A 26085-nucleotide genomic window follows, 5' to 3' on the forward strand; every position below is an offset into this window, starting at 1 on the left:
TAGTGCAAAATAGATTTTATTGCACTATGTCATCACAAACAGCCTTTTATCTGCTAAAAAGTAAATTTGATGGAAATACCGCTCTGGTGGGAAAATGTATCATATTTTTTCTATGCAGATTTTAGAATATTCGCATGAAAATCTGTCGCCAATTGGATGGAATCCTAGCTACTGATACTTGAGAGTGGGCAATGGGACAAAATAGCATTTGGGTACACGGACTTCACCTCAGCAGCTCAGCTTTTCCCATATTAATTTGGCCTTTTGTGCACACTGATCAGCACAAACATTGCATAGTCAAAACATTTGTAGGAAATGCATGGTGAAAAATTTAAAATTCCCATCTCCCATTGAGGTGAAAGTTGTTTTAGAGAAAGATCATTAGTAAATCTTGGTTAATAGTAGCATAATCCATAGCATAGCCTAAAGTAGACAATATGTTTATCATTGCACCACAAAATAATATTTGTGAAACAACTACAATAATGTCATTACCATGCATGGGAAATGTTGCTGGGCTGTCTTTGTTTTGCTCCTAAAAGGACGTGCCTGTGCCAACCAATGAGAGAAAAGAATGGGTGTGGTAGTATGACGTATAGATGCAAACCCTACGTGCAAACCGTGCAACCCCCCTCGATTTCAGCCTATTGCCTGGCGCAACCAGCAGCATTTCTTCATTCGATTCCCTACTTGGCACTGAACGGTCGTGTCTACTCTGCTGTTTGAATAAACCCGAGACGCAGATTTTCTAGATTGATTAAAGACACATTGCATGAAATCCAAGCAAGCCTGATTCTACATTTCCTTTCATCTAATTAATTCAAACTGTAGGCTATTTAGTATTCATTTTAAGACAACATGAAGACGAAATTTATCAACGGGGTGTCATCCTCCCCTTCTATGTCGTTGGGTTTGTTGATCACTGAAAATGCACTTGAGGTCCAGCCAGACACTGAGGATGAATGCAAGGACATCATCCGGCCGGATGAGCCCGACCTGGACACGAAACGTAAGGCGTATTTATGGTGCAAAGAATTTCTCCACGGTGCGTGGAAAACGGTGACAGAAGAGGACTTTCAAATCAGCTTAATAAGGTAGATATAATCTTTGAGCACATTCACCATTATTTATCATGATTTATTTTTTATATATAACTTATCATGATTTATTTTTCATATATTACACAGAGAAACAGTTATTTGCTGCGTTTGCAACTGCACAGGATACATTTTTCTCTCCCTAGTCATGATGGTATGGAGGACCAAACCTGCCATAATTATAAATGAATAAATAAATGCACACATAAATAAATGAATAAATAAATCCATATAAATAAATGAGCAAGGAAATACAAAAATACGGACCAAAATGCATTCATTTTTCTCTACATGTCTGTATGTATTCAAGTATTTATTGATCTATTATCTAATTATTCACACTTTAATTGTATTAATTTATATATTTATTTATTTATTTCTTCCTCCAATATGATAATGATGGGGGGGTGTCAATCAAACGTCTGTGGGTGGTATCTAACACACCATTGGTTGATCAATTTCACTGAGTGTTGCTTTTTTCTGGCTGATGGTCCGAAAAGTAAACAATCAAACACTTGAGAGATTTACAACTGGTAGATAACTACATTTTTACATTTTAGTCATTTAGCAGACGCTCTTATCCAGAGCGACTTACAGTTAGTGAGTGCATACATTTTTTTTTTTCATACCCCCGTGGGAATCGAACCCGCAACCCTGGCGTTGCAAACGCCATGCTCTACCAACTGAGCTACATCCATGCCGGCCATTCCCTCCCCTACCCTAGACGACGCTGGGCCAATTGTGCGCCGCCCCATGGGTCTCCCGGTCACGGCCGGCTACGACAGAGCCTGGATTCGAACCAGGATCTCTAGTGGCACAGCTAGCACTGCGATGCAGTGCCTTAGACCACTGCGCCACTCGGGGGTTACAGTAGCCCACTTCTTCTGGCAAGTAGTATGGCTGCAATCAGGCGAGCAGTAGCTAGAGATTTGGCAGTGATGGCTAACGCTGCTGAAAACAACACCTCTCCAGATGACCTGCTTTTCCGTGTGGAGGTGTAACGGAGCTCTTGAAAACTTGAAAACTCTAGACGGCATTCTGCCTTCTCCCTACAGTTCTGAGACATTAGTTTCGCCCACGACTGCCTAATGTTTACTACAATCCGGACGCTGTGTTTTAACGTTTAGAAACGTCAATAATCATCGCTTGCAATATGGCTTTTGAAACATATGGCCCTTAGCTTACATCAGCGAGTGTAGCAGTTTTGCACAGATCCATACAGCTATGTGTGCCTCCATCCAATGAAACTACACTTCCCGAGCTTACACACGGGTGTTCGGAGAATGCTAGATAGCTACATAGCACAGGTGGTCACCTCTTGTCTTCCATCTGTTTTCAGTAAACAAACGCTGTAACATGGAGATATGGCCATGTGGGAACACTAACCCTATCAAGGTGTGTCAATTTAACCTTTTGTGTTAAAAAAAAATATTTATTGCTGATATGAAAGATAAGTTCCTTATGCTTTCAAACCCGTACCGCAAATGATACATGTTAATGTTCAGACGGATCTTAACAAAGCTCCCCCATACAGAAGACGCCTTCGTCCAATGACACTTATGTGTAATGTAATGGAACTGAGAGTCATGATCAAGGGCTAAACGGAGGTAAGAACATACCATAACCTCACTCCACAGCTACCTTGAAATGTAATCGATGGAGCTATCCAATTGGTTCGCACGTTGTCAAGCTGGCAGTCACATGTTGGCGATGTAGAGGACCCTCGTTCAAGCCCAGACAGTGGCAAATTCAAGGAGGCAGCGCTATATGCTAAACTAGCACACTGACCCTGATTATAAGGGCATGCATCGAAAACTTGGGTCTAGCTGTTACAACGGGCACAGAGGTGCACCCGTTAGTTCTTTGGAGGAAGTTGCCCAACGACTTAACCAGAGTTCAGGTGATAACAGAGAGTCCTGGTGCAACACACCATATACAATCGCCCTCTGGGCCACCATAATCTCACCGTCTTTCAACTGGTCGTTCAGTACAGTACCGTTTCTGTTTAATTTAATGTTGAACACTGTTCTGTTGTACTGAACGCACCCCAGGCAAATGCAATCGAGCAACGTGCCGTGACATTGATTAACCAATGGTTTGCTAGATACATACGTTACCTTGACACCCCCTCATCATCATATTGGAGGAAGAAATACAGAAATAAATAAATGAAAAAATAATATATATTTATAAAATGAATGAAAGTGTGATTCATTATTTAAATAATTATTTATCTATATGTGTTCATTCATTCATTCATTTATCTATTTATGTGTGCATTTATTAATTTATTCATATATTTATGTGTGCATTTATTTATTTATAATTATGGCATGTTTGGTCCTCCATATGATGGTGTCCAGTGGTATGATAGGGTTTAATAAACAGAGAATATGATACTGTGATAAACCTAAGTAATGTAATTTCAAATTAAAACGATTCCTTTGCCCATATGGGATTGTATTGTGTTTTTGTTTTTAAAGGCCCAGTGCAGTCAAAATTCTGTTATTCCGGTTTTATATCAAATTGTACAACACCCGTTGAAACTAACACTGTCAAAGTGTGAGAAAAAATGTTTTCCTGATAGTTGCTGGCAGGAGTTTCGGCTTTCCATGGTGGTAAATTGGTTAATAGACCAATAACAAAGAGAGTTCCAAACCTCTCTGCTAATAACAGCAAATGTTCAGTTTATCCCTCCCCACTCAGACCACTCCCAGACAGTCCAAGCAGAAATCTTGCTTGAGAAATAGTTTTTTGCGAAAAAGCAGTTTTTTCCCATTTGAATGGAAGTCTATTGCAGTAAGGTACTTAATTGTTACCCAGAAATGATTTGATATTTATATAAAAACAGCTGCATTGGGCCTTTAAAGCATCACTCCTTATTGGGCTTTTTATCCTAGAATAAAACCGTTATTTAGGCTGCCACATTCATTGGCCTAATCAAAATTCTGGCGATGGGAAAATGTGACGCTTCTATGAGCTACATTCGTTTTTTTTTGTAATGTTGTGACAGGGGTGGCCTCAGCAACAAGCTCTTCCTCTGTGCCCTGCCCGACACCCAAACCAGTGTAGTTGATGAACCCCGCAACGTCCTCCTGCGCCTGTATGGAGCTATTCTACAGGTGTGTATGACATCTATAAACAGACAATGAAATGTTGAGTGAGTCAGTCACATCTTACCTAACACATGTTTTTGTCACACAATGACCAGTGTATAAAACATACATTTAACATATTGTTTGTTTGAATTTCATTGACTAAGCTGGTTATCAATATCATGTCTCAATGAAATGAAATGCACCCATATACAGTGGAATCCAAAATTATTTAGACCCTTTATAAGATTGAAGAACACCCTTTATAAAGATTTTATACAGTCATTTTTGCTCATCTTTATCAAGGGTGTCAATAATTTCGGACCCCACTGTATGTGTTGGGTGTCCTTTGAATTTTCTCTTCAGTTTAACTGAAAAATCCCATCAATGTTCTTTAGGCTAAATACGTAGCCTACCGAAAGGCCCAATCTTGGACCCTTAAAGTTAAATTTGATTTAACCTGATTTTCTGGTCATGTTTTAGAATAGAATAGAATGTGATAATATAAAAGTTTAGGAAAATACATAGCCTACATGTATTCCCTAGGCTTTGCTGCTGGAATTTGGGGTTTGACAGAAGGGGAAGGAGATATCTTCTTCCTCAAACATCTTCTTGTGGAAATACCCTCTGGGGCAAATACCCACATGATGGGTGGCTCAAGTCGTGTGTGCATGTGTGTTGGTGTGCGTGTGCGTGTGTATTTGTGTGTGTGTGTGTGTATCTGCTGTTGTGGTGTGATGTACCCCCATGGCTGTACATGCATATGCTCTTTGCCGTAGGCCTTCCAAAAGGAGCGTGCCTTGAGCACACTTGTTTCCAGGTGATTCCACCATACCATACACGGTACAGTATGAGATCCCTGAAGTCTCAGTATTGTCCACAACAAAGTTAATCCATATTGTTATGGAAGGCAGCTTGTGAATTGATGCACTTGTGAAGATATGGGGGGGGGAGTAATGATAAGAACTAGTGGTAACTAAATGTCGTAATCTATAAGGGTTGGTGTGAGGTGTGACCCAAGTGTGGTGCAGGATAGGCAGTAGGCAGAGATGGTGAAACAAGGATCTTTACTGGTGGTCCCAAAACCAGGACACAAAATAACAGACTTGTCATGATAAAATAAAGGAGGAGCAAATTGGTCTCCAAAAACAGGCTGACAGCAAACATACGAAATACTAACTACGACTGAAAACAACAATGAAACAGGGAGAACACTTCTCAAGTACCTGTACCTACGTCTCACGATCAGATACTGATTAGTACTGTTTGGCATTGAGAAACTAGCAGAGAAAACAGAGCAAGGGAACACAGGGAAGTGAGGGCATAAATACACAGGTGAACAGGTAGACACGGGTGACACCAATAGGGTAATGATTAGTCCAGACAGTGAGTGAGGAGGTGCCTAAGGCTGTCGGAGGATGACACCTAGTGGGTAGCGACCCCCTCCTGTAACAGTCATCTAGTTTAGTTTTTGCATCATGAGCTACTGCCAAATGACACAGGGGGATATCATTCCTGATGACGTGTCACTAGGTCCACATTGCATTGCTCATAGATCACATGATGGGAGGCTAGACAACCCCAAGAGAACCTCCTGGCTAAAATCAGATGACCAGAGAATCCAGGTCAAGAGTCAGTCAAGCTTTCATTCTCCTGTAGTTGGATGGGAATGACAAAAGCAACAACTCTGATCTAAAACATTTTAGCGTAAAACTATTGAAGTAACACTATAGAATATAAAATACAATGAGACATGCCACATTTCTAATAAGAAGGCATACACCATTTGGGACCTGAGGACGAAGACCCATGAATTAAACATGTACAATTAGCCAGGAGATGTAAAGCAACAAAGATTATTGTAAGAATCAAATAGAATGGAATATTAATATATATTCATTATGGTCTCATGCAGTTTATGAGATTCTTTCTGATTGATAATGGCAGTGGTTACCTTTTATTGCCAATGTTCTCAGTGTAATATTAGCACACCTGTTGCTAGAGCAACACTGTGTTCTTCACTTTTATAGAAAATTGCACAATAAATTTGCCTCATAAATGTTTCGACCATGTCTACAGAGGAATTATAAATGTCTTATCAAACACCTAATATTATTAATAACTCCGAAATTCGTGAGTAACTGGGTTTCCTCAGAGGAGAAAATATTTAAAGTGCTAGTGCATAGATAGGGCAACAATGTCAATATCTGCCTTTTATGCCAAAGCATACTGTCAGTGATCTTGCTGGTGTTGAAGCCAAACCTTAACCTTAACCTTCATGCCACCTGCCTTGATCAGGAGATAACAGATCCCTTTCAGAGAGCTTGTCTCTCTGTTTCTACGACTTTAATATCTCAACAAGTCGGTCGTTAAAAGGCACTGAGCGCTTTTCTATTGCCTTTTTGGCCATTGGACTTGGGGACTATACTGTACTCTGTCATTGTCTCTTTGTGAGGATGCTGTAGCATGATGACTCTTTTGAAAACATACATGTACTCATGGTTAGTTTCTTGCTTTTTCTTTCATTGATAGATGTCCTGTAATAAGGGGGAGCCCAGACAGTCAAACAAAGAAAATCTCTTTCAAGTAAGTAACTAATGGCAAAGGTGATCTACCCATACTATTGGTTAGATTTGTCATCTGATTGTGAAATTCACCACAACGTTTCATTGTTCTGGCCTGGAGACTGTGTTTTTGTATTCATTTTCTGGAGTCTGTGATCAAATAAGTCTGAATAGATTAGCATGAAAGATTTTAGTAATTGCCAATGGACGTAGTGATCACTTTGAAAAATGTAAATCCCAGACCATTCTCCAAACTGGATGATATAAAATGGTGTTAAGAATTAGCCATGTTGAGCCACCACTTTGGATTGAGGTCACCTCTGTTAGTCAGTTGATGATAGCAAGATAAAAAGAGGGTAAACATTCATGACTCATGTTATCCCACCAATGTGTTATTGTTGTCACTCACCTGTCATTGCTATGCCATTAGCATCTTTTGCATGAGATTCACATATATTTATCCTATTAGAGGCTAATCCTACCTTGGCTAGCCAGTCTGTCCCCTCGTAGACCTCACTGCTCCTTAACTGTGTGCATGTTGTAGCTGTTTTCTCGTTACAGTATGATTTAGGTTCACATGGACAACAATATTGCCTGTAAGGTTTTTTAAATACAGTTTAAGGACAACGTGGCATACTTTACTATAGACTCTCACTTTCACATGATGACTAATTACAGTAATGGTGAACACACCACTCATGTCGTCATAACTGTAGCTTCAAGTGGAAAATCCCTGCACCTGCTGTGCCATGGTCATGTGACCGTAGCCCTGGCACAAAGGGGATAGAGTGAGGAAAAGTGGTACCCATCAGATGGTACTGTGGCGCTGAACCTAATGTTAATACATTGTATAGAGGTGCCTATTGTTAATGTCAGTTCAGTTCACTGTGATTTATATAGCAATAATTGTGTAATAAACATCCATGTTTTTAGATGAACTTTCAAACTAATATTGAAACTATTTATGTTTCATTTATTACAGAAGGTGAGACGTTTTGAAACTAAAGAGTTATATAATTCACACATTTGTTAACAATGATTTTTGAATGGAAGTTCCTAAGGTGTTGGCGTATTGATTAACCTTATTCTCAGTCAATGGAGGTACTCATTACCCATGAGTACTACTGATTGAGTACATTATTGCTATCTGTTTTGTTATCCGCATGCACAAACAGCAGGCAGGGGCGTACTTGGTGATTTGGAGGCCCCAGGCAGAGGCCAGTCTGTATTACCTTTTTATTACCAGTCTGTATTACCTTTTAATGTGCCATGAACACAACCAGTCATGATGTTTTCATCTGGTTGTCAAACAAATCACTTCAAAAAGTATGTTACTTTCGCACGTTCATCCCAAAAAATTCCAGCATCCGAACAGTGCACTGTGCACCCACCAACTTTCCTTCAATTCGCAAGTGGCTGAAACTACTGTATCTCACCAGAGAAAGCATCCGAGTGAGCGAAACAGCGCCCCTCTGTCTTATTATATGTAACCCATGTATTTGATGCTGTCTGGACAAAAAGAGTATGACATGTCACGAGTGGCGCATGGAGGGGGGCCTCAAGCGGATAAATTAAAAATATATATATATTATTAGTATAATTTTTTTCAATTATGCCCAGCTCACGAGGCCCCTTGATGAAGTGAGGCCTGAGGCAATTGCCTCTTCTGCTTAATGGTAAATCTGCCACTGACAGCAGGATTTGATCATCCAGGTCAGAGCTACATTTATTGACAGGGAAGTAATTTTCCAAAGACAATATGTTGTCAATTCAACACTATTTCAGACCGGTCTGCACTAGTTACGGTGGACATTTGTACCATTCAAGTCTATGACCATTGAAATGCATTGGGATTTATGCAAATGTGGTTGCAGTGTGAAAAGTATAAGTAGTGTCAAAATGTTTTTTTCAAGCACACTGGCCAATGGTAGTCTGGACGTTTTAAAGTTGTTTTGGTGTTTGTAGCTTTTACGGTTTTGGCTCTAGAGATTCCAGCAGAATAATAATAATAAGTATGAACAGTTTCTAAAGTTGTGCTTTGCTTTCAGCAAGTACACCTAATTAGGAAATGTGGACCACAGTAGTGTTTTTGAGGAAGTGTGATTTCCTTCCATTTCTCAGAATATTTGTGTTCACATCTGGACAGGCCACAGTGGACCTCAGTATCCTGATGAAAGGGAGATCACATTGTATCACTTCCTGTTCCACAGATTAGTTGTAATTATGTATTTAAATTGACAAATCATACTGTATATTGAGTTGCAACAGAGGAAATGGTAGCCATTAAAAAAGGCACTATTAATATTTTTCAATAATGAGGAAGGTTGGACGAATGGAATGCTGAACAGTTGCACAACAAAGTGGTCATCAACAGACCAGGATGTGGATGATAGATAGCATTGTTGATTATTAACCTGAAAAGTAGGCTACTTAGCCAATTGAATTTGAAAAGCCTTGCCAAACAACCTGTTGTGATAGAAATAGGTCGTAAAATAAAAGTCGTTGGGAAACTGAGGGTGACTGCTGACCCACTTTTAGAGTGATTTCATGGACATGGAAATGCATTGTACGTGTAGACCTACATACAGGCTGCAAGGCCACAATGTGTGTCAGGATGATTATGATAACAGAGATAACAGGTTGAGCAGATTTCCATTTGGCATCCATCAGCACCACAGAGATATATTGCGTAATATCATCGGAGCAGAACCCATCTTTAAATGTGTCAAATATGAATACTTGCAGAGTTTAAAATTGGCTTAGTTGTTTTTAATAGGTCTGCCACACCAAGGATCATTTTGGTTTCATATGTAAAAATTGTCTATGGTTGACGGGTCTCACCCGTTTTATGGCATGACATCCACACAATGGATAGACCTAAAGATGATTACAGTATGTCTCTTTTGACTAGTGGGAAAGCCATCAAAGATGAGTACTGTAGAAGTTCCCCATGTTGTCAGTGATTATTTACTTATCATGTTTTCCCCATGTCTATAACCATATGAGGTCAGTCCAAAGTGCATACAACACGCCATAAGCAAATCACTACTATAGTTTGTTTTCCTCCTATTTGGCTTCCGACAGAAAGAGCTGAGTCACTTTGAAGTGCACACTTAGCAAATTCCTTGCCCAACTGTCAGAGTCCACAGATCACTGCCAGCTCATAGCTGGTTACAGTAGATAAGGGCACCTGTTCACAGCCGTGGGAAGTAGTGGTGCTGATAAATCGAAATCCCCCCCAAAATATATATATATATATAAAATCAACTTTATCCAACCAAATTAGTGCACTAGGCCTTTAATATTCCTGAATGAGCAGAGAAAAATACCCATCGACAGCACCTCCACCCCAAAACATCTTCCCGCGGCCATGCACCTGTTGGCTACACCGTATTTGGATTGTACTCAAGGCTATATTTGTTACGATTAGCGTTACTACTGTTTAGTACTGTATTTACAGTGTAACAATGGTAATTATTTTTAATGTACTTAGCTACATTAATATACAATAATAAGAACCCTTTATTTTTAAGTATCAACATATATTTATCTGTAAGTTAACATACTTTTCTAATAAATTGTGTCAGACTATATAGGCCTATCTTTTGAATTCTAGCTATTTCAGAGCTCTGGCCTCAGATAATTGCTCCTGACACCATTTTCCTCCACAGTTGAAAAGCCCTGGTGTCTTCTTCGGTTAAGCAGCCACAATTACTGATTGATGCTGTTGGCAGGCTCTGCCTCTCTCAGTACAATTGGCCCCTTGTTTAATTATTCTCCTCATGTGGAACGCAACTCACTTCTTCCCTCTCTGGTCCAAATCTGCTTTTAAACGTACCACCATGATGGACAAAAATACCTGCCAAGTCACTGACAGAGTTGGGAATGTAATTTGTTTGAGGTAGCCATTTTACAGTTACCATGACTCAAATATCTGGATCTGTGTATAATTGATTTATGAAGCCGTAAGCTTGTTTCATGTTATGTAAGGTCATCATCAGCTTCCGCTGTCTAAGCTGTTCTAATTTCATCCTATAGAATTGAATGTGTTTCTGTCCTACTAACCCCCACTTGATGGAAAATCACAGCTAACAATGGACCGACCACAGGTTGGCTGCAGTCATTTTTAGCAGATCCTATTAATTGTCTTCTCTTCCGGTTATCATGAAAACATTAACCGATGACTAAGTCATTTTACCTCATCATTTCTAAGGTTGGTTGTGCAAGACAGCAGTGACTGACAATCATGAAGTTCATTAGGAGAAGTAAACAAGCCCAACTTTCTCTCATTCACCTGTCTGTTTGTGTGCATGCTAATTGCTGTTCTACAGTGAGGGAAAAAAGTATTTGATCCCCTGCTGATTTTGTACGTTTGCCTACTGACAAAGACATGATCAGTCTATAATTTTAATGGTAGGTTTATTTGAACAGTGAGAGACAGAATAACAACAACAAAATCCAGAAAAACGCATGTCAAAAATGTTATAAATTGATTTGCATTTTAATGAGGGAAATAAGTATTTGACCCCTCTTAGTTCTTGGTGGCAAAGCCCTTGTTGGCAATCACAGAGGTCAGACGTTTCTTGTAGTTGGCCACCAGGTTTGCACACATCTCAGGAGGGATTTTGTTCCACTCCTCTTTGCAGATCTTCTCCAAGTCATTAAGGTTTCGAGGCTGATGTTTGGCAACTCGAACCTTCAGCTCCCTCCACAGATGTTCTATGGGATTAAGGTCTGGAGACTGGCTAGGCCACTCCAGGACCTTAATGTGCTTCTTCTTGAGCCACTCCTTTGTTGCCTTGGCCATGTGTTATGGGTCATTGTCATGCTGGAATACCCATCCACAACCCATTTTCAATGCCCTGGCTGAGGGAAGGAGGTTCTCACCCAAGATTTGACGGTGCATGGCCCCGTCCATCGTCCCTTTGATGCGGTGAAGTTGTCCTGTCCCCTTAGCAGAAAAACACCCCCAAAGCATACTGTTTCCACCTCCATGTTTGATGGTGGGGATGGTGTTCTTGGGGTCATAGGCAGCATTCCTCCTCCTCCAAACACGGCGTGTTGAGTTGATGCCAAAGAGCTCGATTTTGGTCTCATCTGACTACAACACTTTCACCCAGTTCTCCTCTGAATCATTCAGATGTTCATTGGCAAACTTCAGACGGCCCTGTATATGTGCTTTCTTGAGCAGGGGGACCTTGTGGGCGCTGCAGGATTTCAGTCCTTCACGGCACCAACTGTTGTCACCTTCTCACCAAGCTTGGTGATGGTCTTGTAGCCCATTCCAGCCTTGTGTAGGTCTACAATCTTGTCCCTGACATCCTTGGAGAGCTCTTTGGTCTTGGCCATGGTGGAGAGTTTGGAATCTGATTGATTGATTGCTTCTGTGGACAGGTGTCTTTTATACAGGTAACAAGCTGAGATTAAGAGCACTCCCTTTAAGAGTGTGCTCCTAATCTCAGCTCGTTACCTGTATAAAAGACACCTGGGAGCCAGAAATCTTTCTGATTGAGAGGGGGTCAAATACTTATTTCCCTAATTAAAATGCAAATCAATTTATAACATTTTTGACATGCGTTTTTTCTGGATTTTGTTGTTGTTATTCTGTCTCTCACTGTTCAAATAAACCTACCATTAAAATTATAGACTGATCATTTCTTTGTCAGTGGGCAAACGTACAAAATCAGCAGGGGATCAAATACTTTTTTCCCTCTCTGTATGTGTCTGCAGGGTGCTGAGGCCATGGTGCTGGAGAGTGTGATGTTTGCCATTCTGGCAGAGCGGGAGCTTGGGCCCAAACTCTATGGCATCTTTCCCCAGGGCAGACTGGAGCAGTTTGTCCCTGTAAGTGCCTCTGTAAATAATAATTGATAGGGAAAACAAATATTCACGACTGTGTGCGTGTCTGTGCATGCGTGCATGTATGTGTGTACAGGTGTACTATCTTTATTTGATCACTCTGTTGTCACAGATAATTTTCCTGTGCAGCAGTAAATTCCAATTTGTAGTGTATTCAAGGTTTAAAAAGTTTGTACTTTCCACTTTAAATGTCAGACTTGATTTCCCCTAACAAAAAATGTAGCAACCTCTACATAAATGTCCATTAATTATAATCAATAGATTGTATTGATTATACTTTCTTTTTATACATGAATTATTATCCACAATTCCTGTAGGATTATTTTCCTGCTGTGAGAAACTGTTCAAATTAAGATAGGAAATCTGTAGGGTCTGTTCATGTCTGGGTGTGTTCTGTTCAATGATGTGTGTTTAATTTACAGTATGTACAAAGGGAATTAATTTACAATTAGTAATTTATCAGACGCTCTTATCCAGAGCGATTTACAGGAACAATTAGGATTAAGTGCCTTGTTCAAGGTCACATTGACAGATTTTTCGCTTAGTTGGATTTGAACCAGCGACCTTTCGGTTACTTGCCCAACGCTCTTAACTGCTAGGCTACCTGCCGCCCTAACCATACTAAACCATACACTTTTTAAAGTGGCAAAAATTGCTTGAAGTGATGTAATTTAACACTTTGTGCAAGCGAGAATATTCTTGGTAAATTGAATCCATGCCCACATTGTCCAGGCATTGTCCTAACAAGAGTTCTCTTGCTAAATTCAACCCACGCCCTAGGCTAGACAATTTAATCAATTTAAATAGGTACAGACCATGAGTATAGTCATGTTCTATCTGAATCACCAGTTTTGCTTGTATGATGGATATCATAATCAATTTTTGGAACAGCATTAAATATGTTTTAGTTATTCACTTAAAGTCCTCAGAGACCAAGAAACCACAGAGGTCAAGCAAATGGCCTTTAAGCAGCTTCTGCTGTGATAAGATCTTAAACTGTTAGCGTTGACAGTGGCCAGAGTGGAGGGCAGAAGGCAATGGAGCTGGTTATACCCTCCATTATTTTTGACAACCCTGTCAGCAGTTGGTAATGTTGTCTCTGTTTATTGTTGCATAAAAAGTTGTCAGCTTGATGGGATTTAAGACAACCTGTATTCAGCTAAGACTTGAAGACCTGGCTTCCTTGACCTCTTTGTGTTAATAGAGTCGCAAACTGGACACAGATGAGCTGAGCATGCCAAGCATATCTGCTGAAATAGCTGAGAAGATGGCCAAGTTCCATGGTATGAGGATGCCTTTCAACAAGGAGCCCAAATGGCTGTTTGGAACTATCGACAAGTGAGTTGGTCTCTTATTATGCAATTTCCAATAGAAACTGGAAACCCTCTTTGCCTATCCTGACCTCACTGAAAGCTCCAAACAAACATTAGCTATCACACATATCTCCCCTTAGAAAATGGTTGCTAGTTTGCTTTTGTGGGTCAATCCTCAAGTCACCTGGTTTGAGAATAATAGTGAGCCAAAGTATGTTTCCCGAAGTAATTTATTTGTAGAATAAAACAACACGCCAATAACAGTCTTGGTGAATGTTCTTTGCCTTCCTTTTGATTATGTGTTTTATGAATGGCCTTGGTGTACAGTAAATTGACTTACAGTATTTGCTTACAGTTAAAATAGGGCATTTACATTGTTAAAAGGATTAGCTTATCAGAGTGAAATATCGACTTGTTGACCTGCTTCATGGTCTAAGGATAGTTTCAAGGTAATCACAGAGAAAAAGTTGCTTGTCATCACAAATAATGTGTCATTTGTGTAGACAAGAAGTGCATTATCATCATCGCTGTGATAAAATAGTGATATCTGTCTTATCTCTAAACTCTATAACCTCTTGTATCCCATACGTTCCCTGACTTTCCTGATGTTTCCCCTATCCACAGGTACCTGAACCAGGTGATGAGACTCACCTTCACCAGGGAGTCCCACATTCGCAAGTTTGCCCGTCTGAGGAGCTGTAACCTGCCCCAGGAGATGGAGAGTCTCAAGTAAAGCCCACCACACCACCCTGGTTCCTGAATCACGTACACAACACCTTTTAGGAATAAGCACACAGGAGCAGACATGATTACATGTATATGCAGTAATTCAGTTATGGAAAAGTCATATGGTGTTTTACAATAAATTGGTGTGGAATCCAGTCAACAACAATAAGCAAATAATTCCATACAAAGACTGTTGTCTGAGTGGTTGAAATATGTGCTGGAATTTGGTATTCTGTTTTTTGGGGGGTAAACAGTGAATTAGTGGACATGTAACTCCTGCTTATTACCTGCTGAAATATGGCTTGCTTTTCTTTGTAGATCTTTGTTGGACTCCACTCATTCCCCTGTTGTTTTCTGCCACAATGACTGTCAAGAGGGTAAGGGGTCTTAGGCATAGTATTACTTTGTGTAAAGCTAGTGAAGATAATCTTTTAAATACAATGTATTGTACTGTGTGCATGTGTGTGGTGTAATAATTATTCTCTCATCCTCTAGGAAATGTCCTGCTCCTCAGTGGTCGTGAGGGCTCTGACGGACAGAAGCTCATGCTGATTGACTTTGAATACAGCAGTTATAACTACAGGTCGGTTCATGCTCAGGCCCTAGTGTATACTGTAATCATCCCCTTTATTACTGTAATCATCTTCTTTATTAATGTAATCATCCCTTTTATTACTGTAATCATCCCCTTTATTAATGTAATCATCCCTTTTATTACTGTAATAATCCCCTTTATTACTGTAATCATCCCCTTTATTAATGTAATCATCCCTTTATTACTGTAATCATCCCCTTTATTACTGTAATCATCCTCTTTATTAATGTAATCATCCCCTTATTACTGTAATCATCCCCTTTATTACTGTAATCATCCTCTTTATTAATGTAATCATCCCCTTTATTACTGTAATCATCCTCTTTATTAATGTAATCACCCCCTTTATTACTATAATCATCCCCTTTATTAATGTAATCATCCCCTTTATTACTGTAATCATCCCCTTTACTTCCGAATCAAAGACAAAACATATATACTGAATGTACAAAATGTACAGCATTTCTTTGGGTTTCTGAGAGCTGAGACACATTCCTCAGAAAAGGAGCTAGATTCAGCAGTAAACATTGGCCACACTGTACAGTGTGGGAGGGCTTTGTCCGTCCAAGGTGACACTGTCTCTGCAGAATGTAAATCTTATGTGATGTCTACTGCAACACAGACAGGGATAGAAGGAATTTACCCAGGTAGTTTGTATTTATCATGTTTTTTTTTCAACATTTAAGACAAGAATGTAGCCACACATATTTGAGATCCAAAACCTCCAATGTTTTGGCTGCCTTCAACTGTGTTTCTGAGTCTTATGTCATCAGGTAAACAAGCCAGCCAGACCTACCAAACAATCCATCCAGTCTCTTACTGCAGTTTTTCCTGTACCACTTAGTATTTCGTTTTTTTTTGTAAAGTATGGAATTCATGAGAGCCCCATTTCTCAGAAAGGACCTTCACTGTTATTGGCCTTGGCTCACAGCTAAGTTAGTACCGTCAAAACAGCCCACCCCCGCCGTCCTGACCCTCAGGCTCTCTCATGGTCATTGTACATCACCACACGTGCTCCTCATTCTCAAGACGGATCAGGTTTCACTGGGCTCTCCTGTCTCCTCCCCAAAGCTTTGATTGTATGGGGGGCTAGGGTAAAACATAGGGCATGTTTAGGGAGCTGAGTGTTCATGCTAAAGAACTGGTTAAGTCACATGGACTTATGTACGAAATGACAACAGTCCAAGGAGGCCCATATTAGACTCACATTTTGTTTGTTTTCCCACCGTTTTTCTTCCAAGTCGGTTTCGTTGGCAGCTAGTGTGGCTCGCTTGAAAGGGCTTGAACTGTACAGGTTTTCAGCACTGACCCATATTGCCACAGCCTGGGGTAGAGAAATATTGGAATGGAGTTTAGCCTCCAAGTTGTTCCTTTTGTCTGGTTTCCACAGCAACTGCAATTCCCTACACAAAGAGCTACCTATTTTCACTCCCTTTGTGAGAACTTCTCTTCCTTTGCTATGGGAACATTTTACTATAGGTCTAGTTTTCATTTGGGCAAGCAAGGAAAGAGCCCAAGCAATCATAATCCTGAATCCAATGTCAGTCAAATCAAATCTTATTTGTCACAGGGGCCGAATACAACAAGTGTAGACCTTACACTAAAATGCTTACTTTACAATCCCTTCCCAACAATGCAGACTTAAAAGAAGAAAATAAAAACACAAGAGAAATAAAACACAAGAATGAAGCTATATACAGGGAGTACCAGTGATGGACTGAGCTGTCAGGGCCTGATTAAAGCAGGGGCTGACGCCCTGGGGCCGACGCCCTGGGGCCCAAGCCCTAAGGGGGCCCTTGAGGCAGAGAATGTACTTTTTTTTTTACTGCAACCTCCAACCACAGGAACCCACTCTCAATGAGTGTAGATAGTTTGCTGCCGCTCTGCTAATCATCAGATGGTGGAGGAGAGGAGGAAGGGGGCCCACGTGGGGGGTAACAGATTAATACAAAACCAAAGCCCCGGGGCCTATGATTTGTTAGTCCGACCCTGTGGGCTGTCCGCACCAGCCTTTGTAGTGAAAATAAGCGTATAAAATATATTCTGTTTTCAGGGGATTCGACATAGGAAACCACTTCTGTGAATGGATGTACGACTACACAAATGACAAGTTCCCATTTTTCCATGTCAACTCAAAGAATTATCCCACTAAAGCCCAACAGGTGAGTAAGGATGACAGAATGAAGGCTTTTTGTCCTCTGAATCTGAATGAGTGGCTTTTTAGGCAAAAGCCATCTAATAACCTTGTGATGTTTATTTTTCAGTTGCATTTCATTGGACGCTACCTGTCAGAGACTGACCAGGGATTTCAGAATCTGAGTGCTGAAGATCAGATGAAACTCAAAGAGGAGCTGTTTGTGGAAGTCAACAGGTGAGGGCCCCAAGTTGAAGTGGCCAAGGCATTCCTCTGGAATGTGGGGCACTGTGAAATTGCTCATGTGTCTGACACACTAGAGTATTTACACCTCATGAGTAATTTATTTTATTTGAGCAGATGCTCTTATCCAGAGCGACTTACTGTAGTGAGTGCATACATTTTTTGTACTGGTCCCACATGGGAATCGAACCCACAACCCTGGCATTGGAAGCGCAATGCTCTACCAACTGAGCCACACAGGACATATGAGGACAAGTTGACTTAGTGTTTTTTTGTCAAATCTGAGGACACCTGTGGTTTAGTACTTATAATGGCCTTCTGTTGAGAGAGCAGCAGTAAATCATAACAATAATGAACCCCTAAGACTGGGCCTCTTGGTTACTGTAAAATGCTCCCTGGGAAATAAAACCCTGGAATCAGTCCAGTAGTGATGAAATAGCATATTTCCATGTGGCTGTTGCTTTGGACCAAAGGTTTGCTCAGTTCACCCAGCTGTATGTTTAATGGACCATACTTTCAATGTGCTTGTCCACTGTTTTATTGAAACATTTGCCTGTTGGTAATTACACAGGTTTGCTCTGGCTTCGCACTTCTTCTGGGGTCTGTGGTCGATGATCCAGGCGAGAATCTCCACCATTGAGTTTGGGTACATGGTGAGTGTCCATTATCTGGTTGTCATGCTTTTGTTTTACGCATTTGTATTTGTAATATAAACAAAACAGCCGTTCTCCCTCCAAAAAAAAATGTAAATGAGAAATGTCCCACAGGACACAGACGTCAGTTCAATGTTTAGTTTTGATTTACATTTGGTTGAGTTGTCAACTAACGTGAATTCAAGCTGAAATCAACAACAAAAATTCACAATGTCATTAAATTTAGTTAAAAAGTTGGGTGAAAAAAAAGACTAAGTTCCCTTACGTTGATAACTTTTTTTCAAATCCAATCAGTTTTCCACGTTGATTCAACGTCATCACATTGAATTTTTTGTTGAAATGACGTGGAAACAACGTCGATTCAACCAGTTTTTGCCCAGTGGGGTATGTTATATACAGATGTAGGATCTTAATTTGATCACTCTTTTGTTGCTGAGGTTTAAAAGGAATGTTAGACTTGATTTGCCCTAATGATAAATGTATCAACCCCTACATTATTTTCCTGCTGTAGCAAACTGTCTCAAATTAAGATCCTACATCTGTAAGACAGGAAATGTAGATGAGCTTCATGATTTACATACATTCACTGAAAACCTGCACTAACACACGGTTATATTGTGACGAGTACTGAGGATACGAAGAGGCAGGACGCAGACGCTGGAATCAACAAGGTAAAGGTTTACTTAACAATGAGAAAGAGAATAACAAAGAGCGAGTAAACGACACGACGCTAACAATTACACACAACAATGACTGAGCAGTCCAGGGCTATATAGTGGTGGTGATGAGATGATGAGGTGCAGGTGCGCTGGAGGTGATTAGGGTGCGTTGGGTTTCCATTCCTGTGTTGCCGAGGTGGTGCACTCAGACCAGTGGCTCAGTAGACCGGCGAATCAGAGCGCCGGAGGGGAGCAACGGGAGGAGACGTGACGCGCGGCTCCCACCGCAGGACGTCACCGGCCATTAGGACGACCCCGAGGACGAGGAGCGGGCCGGTCAGGGCGGCGACGGTGGAAGTCCCGAATTAGGTTGGGGTCCAGAACGTCCCCAGCCGGAACCCAGCTCCGCTCCTCAGGGCCATACCCCTCCCAGTCCACCAGGAAACGGAGCCGTCCCCCATGGAACCTGGAGTCCAGCAGGTTCCTCACAGCATACGCCGGACTCCCATCAATGTCCAGGGGCGGAGGAACCAGGAACCACTGGCCTGAGGAGAGACACATGAAAAGTAGGTGAGACACGGTAGTGAGGGGGAAGGAGCAGCCGGTACGACACCTCATTAATCTGCCGGAGGACCTTAAACGGCCCCACAAACCGTGGGCTCAGTTTCTTGCAGGGCAGAGAAGGAGGTTTCGAGTGGACAGCCAGACACGATCACCAGGCTGGAATACGGGAGCCTCACTGCGGTGGCGGTCGGCTTGGTCCTTCTGCCGACGAATGGCCCTCTGGAGACGGACATGGGCGGCGTCCCAGACCTGTCCGGCCCTGCGGAACCACTCATCGACAGTGGGCGCATCGGTCTGGCTGGGTGTCCAAGGGGCCATGGCCGGCTGGTACCCCAGGACGAATTGGAAGGGAGTGAGCCCCGTGGAGGAGTGAACGAGGGAGTTCTGGGCATATTCTGCCCAGGGAAGAAACCTTGCCCACTCACCCTGTCGGACCTGACAATGACAACGAAGAAACCTCCCCAGCTCCTGGTTCATGCGCTCCACCTGCCCATTCGACTGAGGCCTATACCCGGAAGTGAGGCTGGCCGTGGCCCCGATCTTCTCCAGGAAAGCCTTCCACACTCGGGAGGTGAATCGGGAGCCACGGTCCGAGACGATGTCCTCCGGAAGTCCATAGTGCTGGAAGACCTCTTGGAACAGGACCTCAGCGCCCTGGAGAGCAGAAGGAAGACCAGTTAGTGGCAAAAAACTGCATGATTTTGAGAACCGATCTACGACCACCATGACTGTGGTGAAGCTGTCAGAACGTGGGAGGTGTGACCAAGGTCGCTGAGACACTGGTAGAGGAACTTGTTTGCCTACCGGGGCATTCCGAGGTGTCTTCGTTTGGGCACATACGGAACATGAGTTGACATAGCGAGGAAGATCAGTAGCCAAGGTGGGCCACCAGTATTTTTGTGATATAGAATGCAGGGTGCACGTAATACCGGAGTGCCCTGCCGTAAGGGTGGTGTGCGCTCAGATCAGCAGGCGGACACGGACACTGGTGGGTACATACACGCGCCCCGGGGGGGTGTTGGCAGGCGCTGGGTCCTCCTGAGCCGCCAGGCGAATGTCTTCATCCACATCCCAAATGACAGGTGCAACGATGAGAGACGGGGGCAGGATAGGACCCCCCAGATCCTTCCTTTCTCTGGTATGGTGCATCCTGGAGAGTGCGTCGGCTTTCACATTCTGGGATCCTGGGCGGTAGGACAGAATGAACTGAAAGCGAGTAAGAAATTGGGCCCACCTGGCTTGACGAGAGTTCCTCCATTTCACTGCCCGTATATGCTCCAAATTCCGGTGGTCAGTAAGAATCCGGAATGGATGGACTGCGCCCTCCAGCCAGTGTCTCCATTCCTCCAGAGCGAGGACAATCGCCAACAGCTCCCTGTCTCCAACTCCATAGTTCCTCTCTGTAGCGGTAAGCTTTTTAGAGAAAAAGACACAGGGATACATTTTATCTGGCTTACCTTGCCGCTGGGAGAGGACCGCACCCACGCCCTCCTCAGATGCGTCCACCTCCAGGATGAAAGGACAAGATGGATCTGGGTGTTTTAGGATGGGCGCTGTGGTGAACCTCTCCTTCAGCCTCTTGAAGGCAGTGTCAGCCTCAGGGTTCCAGGCCAGCTTCTGACGCCCACCCTTAAGGAGAGAGGTGAGCGGGGCGGATATGGAGCTGAAGGACCTGATGAAACGCCGGTAGAAATTGGCGTAGCCCAGGAAGCTCTTTAGGCCCTTGATGGTGGTGGGGACTGGCCATGACCTGACGGCGTCCGTCTTCTCTCTTTCCATGAACACCCCCTGAGGACTGATCCTGTATCCCAGGAAGGAGATGGCCTGTTGGTGGATTTCGCATTTCTCCCCCTTCACCAACAGGCTGTGTTCCCGGCGGCGGAGTATGACAGCTCTGACGTCCCTGACGTGCTCCTCGAACGTAGCCGAGTGTATCAGGATATCGTCGATGTACACCACCACCTGTCTACTCAGCATGTCTCAGAACACGTCATTGACGAAGGACTGGAACACAGAAGGTGCATTGTCGAGGCCATAGTGCATGACGCAGTATTCATAGTGGCCTGAGGTAGTGCTGAATGCCGTCTTCCACTCGTCTCCTTCCCGGATTTGGATCAGGTTGTAGGCACTCCTCAGGTCCAACTTGGTAAAGTACCGGGCCCCTCGTAGCTGTTCGAACCAGAGGGAGGGGGTACCAGTACTTGGTGGTGACTGCGTTCAGCCCCCTGTAGTCAATGCACGGCCTCAGTCCTCCGTCTTATTTGGCCACGAAGAAGAAGCTGGCGGAGGCAGGAGAGGTAGAGTGTCTGATGAACCCCTGTTTCAGGGTCTCCGCCACATACTTCTCCATGGCCTCAGTCTCCGCCATGGAAAGGGGGTAAATGCGACTCTTCGGGGGGTGTTGTCCCTCCAGCAGGTCAATGGTGCAGTCCCAAGGCCTGTGAGGAGGGTTACACCTAGCCTTTGATGAAGAGAAGACATCGGAGAGATCTGCATACTCACGTGGAATGTTGGGCTGGAGGGCGGACTCCGGACTCTCCACTGACGTGGAACAACCAAAGACCGGCAGGCAGGTCTTCCGGCATGAGGTGGACCAGGCTGTGATCCTCTTGGTGATCCAATTGATGGTGGGGTTGTGTAGTCTGAGCCAGGGCAATCCCAAGACGATCCGGTGAAGGGGTGACGTGACGATGTGGAATGACAGCTCCTCGTGGTGCTCTGGTAGTGTGGGAATGGTGATGGTGATGGGGAGAGTGACGTGCGTAATGGTGCCTGATCCAATCGGTTTATTGTCCAGTGAGGTGACATGTAGCGGAGATGGCAGTGGCACTGTGGGCAACCCCCATTCAGAGACCAGCTCCCTATCTATAAGGTTCCCCGCTGATCCGGAATCTATCATTGCAGTGGAAATGGAAGAGAAGGAATAACCAGTCACCGTTATGATTTTGTGATGGGAGATGACCTAACACTCACGGAGCGACAACGGGAGTCATACCACCTAGAGTGGGAGCCGCCAGGTGATCTGTGGTCCGTGGTAGTGTAGGGGGTGCTGCCCACCTCCATGGGTGAGGACTCGGAGACAGGGCAGCTTCTATAGCTCAGATGGGGTGAGCGTTGAGGCTCCGGGAGGTGTTGGGAACACCGTCTGTCTCTCAACATGTCGTCAAGACGGATGGACGTGGCGATAAGGGTATCAATGTCCATCTCGTCGTCCCGACATGCGAGTTCCGTCTTGATGTCCTCCCGTAAGCCTCTCCTGAAGGCAGTGTGCAGAGCACGCTCATTCCAGCCGGAAGACGCCGCCACCGTGTGAAAGCTCAGAGCGTACTCAGACGCAGGCCCCTCTCCCTGTTGTAGCTGGAGGAGACTCTCTCCCCCGTCCTTTCCCTCCGTGGGATGATCAAACACCGCCCTGAACCAAGCGAGGAAGTTGGAGTAGGGAAGCGCCGCGGCCTCACCTCCTTCCCAGACTGCCGTGGCCCAATCCAGCGCCTTTCCTTTAAGTAGCGAAATCACCAGCGCTATCCTGGCTTGGTCAGATGGATATGCGCCAGATAAAGTGAAACCTGTAGCAAGAAGCTGCTACATTTAGTAGTTTTACCGTCATAGCGCTCCGGTACGGTGAGGGGTCCCTCAGAAGTTGGTGATAGCACGGGAACGGGTGGACTGGGTGCACTCGCCACTCCCTGAAGTGGAACCGGAGCGCTGGGCAGATTATGCAGAGTTTGGAGCACTTCCTGCATGGCGGCGTTCAACTGGACAAGCTGCTGCTGGTGCTGGTCGAGGCGCTGGGAAACTCCAGGAGGATTACCTGCTGCATCTATTTTCGTAAGGGTGTGTAATTCTGTGATGAGTACTGAGGATACGAAGAGGCAGGACACAGACGCTGGAATCAACAAGGTAAAGGTTTACTTAACAATGAGAAAGAGAATAACAAAGAGCGAGTAAACAACACGACGCTAACAATTACACACAACAATGACTGAGCAGTCCAGGGCTATATAGTGGTGGTGATGAGATGATGAGGTGCAGGTGCTCTGGAGGTGATTAGGGTGCGTTGGGTTTCCATTCCTGTGTTGCCGAGGTGGTGCACTCAGACCGGTGGCTCAGGAGACATGACATATATTAACAGTATTGCACTTTTCATATATTCTACTTTTGTCCAGCTAATAGCCTAACCACCGATATGCCACATTATGGACTAAATGTTTTATTTTACTATGACAGTACTGGTCAAAGGTCAGTGAGTTCCTTGCCATGTTTGGTCTCACAGACTACTCTGAAACTATACACAAGTATTTGCCATGGTCAGGGCAACCTGATAACTGAGAACCACTGGGAATGTGTCTGACAGTGATTATCGCTGTTATATTTCCTTTCAATGCTGAAATATGTATACCTTTTCTCTCTCTTTATCTATTGTATGAAATCCATTCTGTGCAAAGGTTCCAATATTTTTCTTTCCTCTGTCTGTCCACAGGAGTATGCCATGGCCAGGTTTGATGCATACTTTGAGCAGAAGCGGAGCCTGGGTGTCTAAGCGAGGGACCACATATAGTAACAAGGAGGTGGAAGATAAATGGATTAACAGCGCTTTAGCTGAAATGAATGCAAACAGGGTGTAGGACCATGCTTAATGGGGACCCCCTGCATTGGGAATGTAATGCTCACTATAGTCATTATTGCATGGACCAAAGTGAAACCATGAATATTTGGTTTGGTGTTGAATTATGCGCCATGCATTGCTGCTCAGTGTTTACACAATATTAAGCTCCTAATATTACATATGCTCACAGGGTCAAGATTGTTCTTGGCTTCTCTTTTCTTCAAAGAAATATCAGAAAGATTAAGACGGGATAAAAATCTTCATTCTAAAAGGAGGTCTGAGTTACATTTCTGGGAAGTCCATTCCTGTTTGGAAATGTTCTGGGATAGTGGAAAAAACAGAAGTCTCAATGACCCTTGCTAATTGGAAAGCCACTAATCTGTGACCCAACAGTGATAAGCCAAATGGCCATGTTGACTCAGTGTCTCAACTTCAATTGATTATGTTTGGTTCTTTGCATCCATGCTCAGTTTTCCTCCATTCTTTATCAACTCACGTTCAAATGACGACATATACTCAGTGGCCAGTTTATTAGGTCACCACCCCGTTCCTCCATTCTCTAAAATGACTTGTATATGAAAATATCTGGAACCGCCAATGAGATGGGAGCATCTCTGGCCAACAGCATTTTTTCCCACCTGCAGTACTGTGAATATAATGTGCAAAATGTGACCTGAAACCCAGTAGTAATGGTAACCTCACAACTCTACTCTGTACTTACTCTTACTTTACACAGTCCCCAGAAATGGTTTCAGCTCTGAATATGTCATTGAACCAGTATTGATATTCAAGCAGATATATTCATAATGAACACATTGGATAATACATTGGAAAGTAAGGAAATACCAAGCAGCAAAGCTCTTAGCTTAAACTAAACAGACAAACAAAAGAGATGCTTACTGTGTTATTCAGCTGGGTTAAGCAGTTGTAGATAAGGTTGTGAGAAGAACTGTTAACAAGGTGTTACAAAAATCCTCATGTAGAGGTGTTGAATGTTTATAATGATATCTTTAGAATATGTTTGGGGACTGGAAATATTTACTTGACTTTTTTCCAATTCATAACCAAACTGTGATAATTATTGATGTTTTATAAACAAATTTGTATTCTGTATTTTATCATTATATTTGTTTTATGTACAAATGTTTATTTAATCTTGTTACAATGTTATTTTGACAATTATGAGCCTTCACTTTGAAATGTCATTGTTACGTACAATGTCAGTGGCACTTTTTTTTTCGTTCACCAGACACTTCTTCCTAATGCTTGAGCGCAATTAGCCTAGGGATGAGGTTAGTGGCACTTTCCTGACCAGTTTATTTTTTAAGATAAACTTTTTATATTTTTTCCTCAAATGGAATGAGTAATTTTCATAATAAGAAAGTTGTCTCTTTCCTTTTTGAAATATGTGTCACTCCTGTTTTCTCCACATCTACTACAGTATTGTGTGATCAACTACATTCCATTCTCATGTATATTTGTATATACATTACATCTCTCTATCATGCTATATTATCAGTTTGAGACAAAATAAGAATTGATCCAACTGTTTTCAAATATAATTGTAATTGACAGTGTCACATTCAAATTTCTGAGTATATCCTTGGTGTATTTCATGTCTTGCCATCCAATACAGTGATCAAATAAAATGTACATGTAATTGATTATCAAACATGGTAAGAAGGAGCTCCTCGACATTACACTGAATATTGTTGATAATGTATATTGTAGACTTATGGATAATTTAATTGAATGTCCAATTTGTCTATGCTGTGAAAGGATCCCAACTACTCTATTTTGTGAGTGCAAACATTTAGCCTTGCTAACCTATACAGCTATGCAGATACTCTAAAAGGAGAAAATATGTACTGTATAAAATAGTAAGGGTAAAGTGCTTTGTAAAAGTACCACTATGGCAAGTACATACATTTACTGTACCTTCAACTACATTGCATAAATACTACAACAAAGAGAAAA

General features: G+C 42.7%; 1 protein-coding gene across 2 annotated transcripts; it reads left to right on the top strand.

The window, feature by feature from the left end:
- The first annotated feature begins 656 nt into the window (after window positions 1-656).
- On the top strand, window positions 657-26085 carry LOC121576634 (choline kinase alpha). 2 transcript variants are annotated; one of them, XM_041889938.2, is made up of 12 exons: window positions 658-1094; window positions 4111-4219; window positions 6725-6778; window positions 12487-12600; window positions 13820-13953; window positions 14553-14657; window positions 14973-15031; window positions 15150-15237; window positions 17303-17411; window positions 17514-17620; window positions 18198-18279; window positions 23983-26085. In XM_041889938.2, exons 1-12 carry the CDS (start codon window positions 859-861, stop codon window positions 24040-24042), a joined length of 1257 nt encoding a protein of 418 aa, XP_041745872.1. In that variant the 5' UTR covers window positions 658-858; the 3' UTR covers window positions 24043-26085. The 2 variants fall into 2 exon arrangements, with proteins under 2 accessions (XP_041745873.1, XP_041745872.1); XM_041889939.2 differs by lacking the exon at window positions 6725-6778 and having other exon boundaries at window positions 657-1094.

The sequence above is a fragment of the Coregonus clupeaformis genome, chromosome 11 (genome assembly GCF_020615455.1).
Source record: "Coregonus clupeaformis isolate EN_2021a chromosome 11, ASM2061545v1, whole genome shotgun sequence".
Taxonomy (NCBI): domain Eukaryota; kingdom Metazoa; phylum Chordata; class Actinopteri; order Salmoniformes; family Salmonidae; genus Coregonus; species Coregonus clupeaformis.

Excerpts from the sequence above, each read along its gene's own strand:
- LOC121576634 (XM_041889938.2), top strand. The coding sequence starts at position 859 with ATGAAGACGAAATTTATCAACGGGGTGTCATCCTCCCCTTCTATGTCG. Across the intron at positions 4,220-6,724 it reads TGTATGGAGCTATTCTACAG|ATGTCCTGTAATAAGGGGGA; the intron begins GTGTGTATGACA and ends TTTCATTGATAG. Across the intron at positions 12,601-13,819 it reads GACTGGAGCAGTTTGTCCCT|AGTCGCAAACTGGACACAGA; the intron begins GTAAGTGCCTCT and ends TTGTGTTAATAG.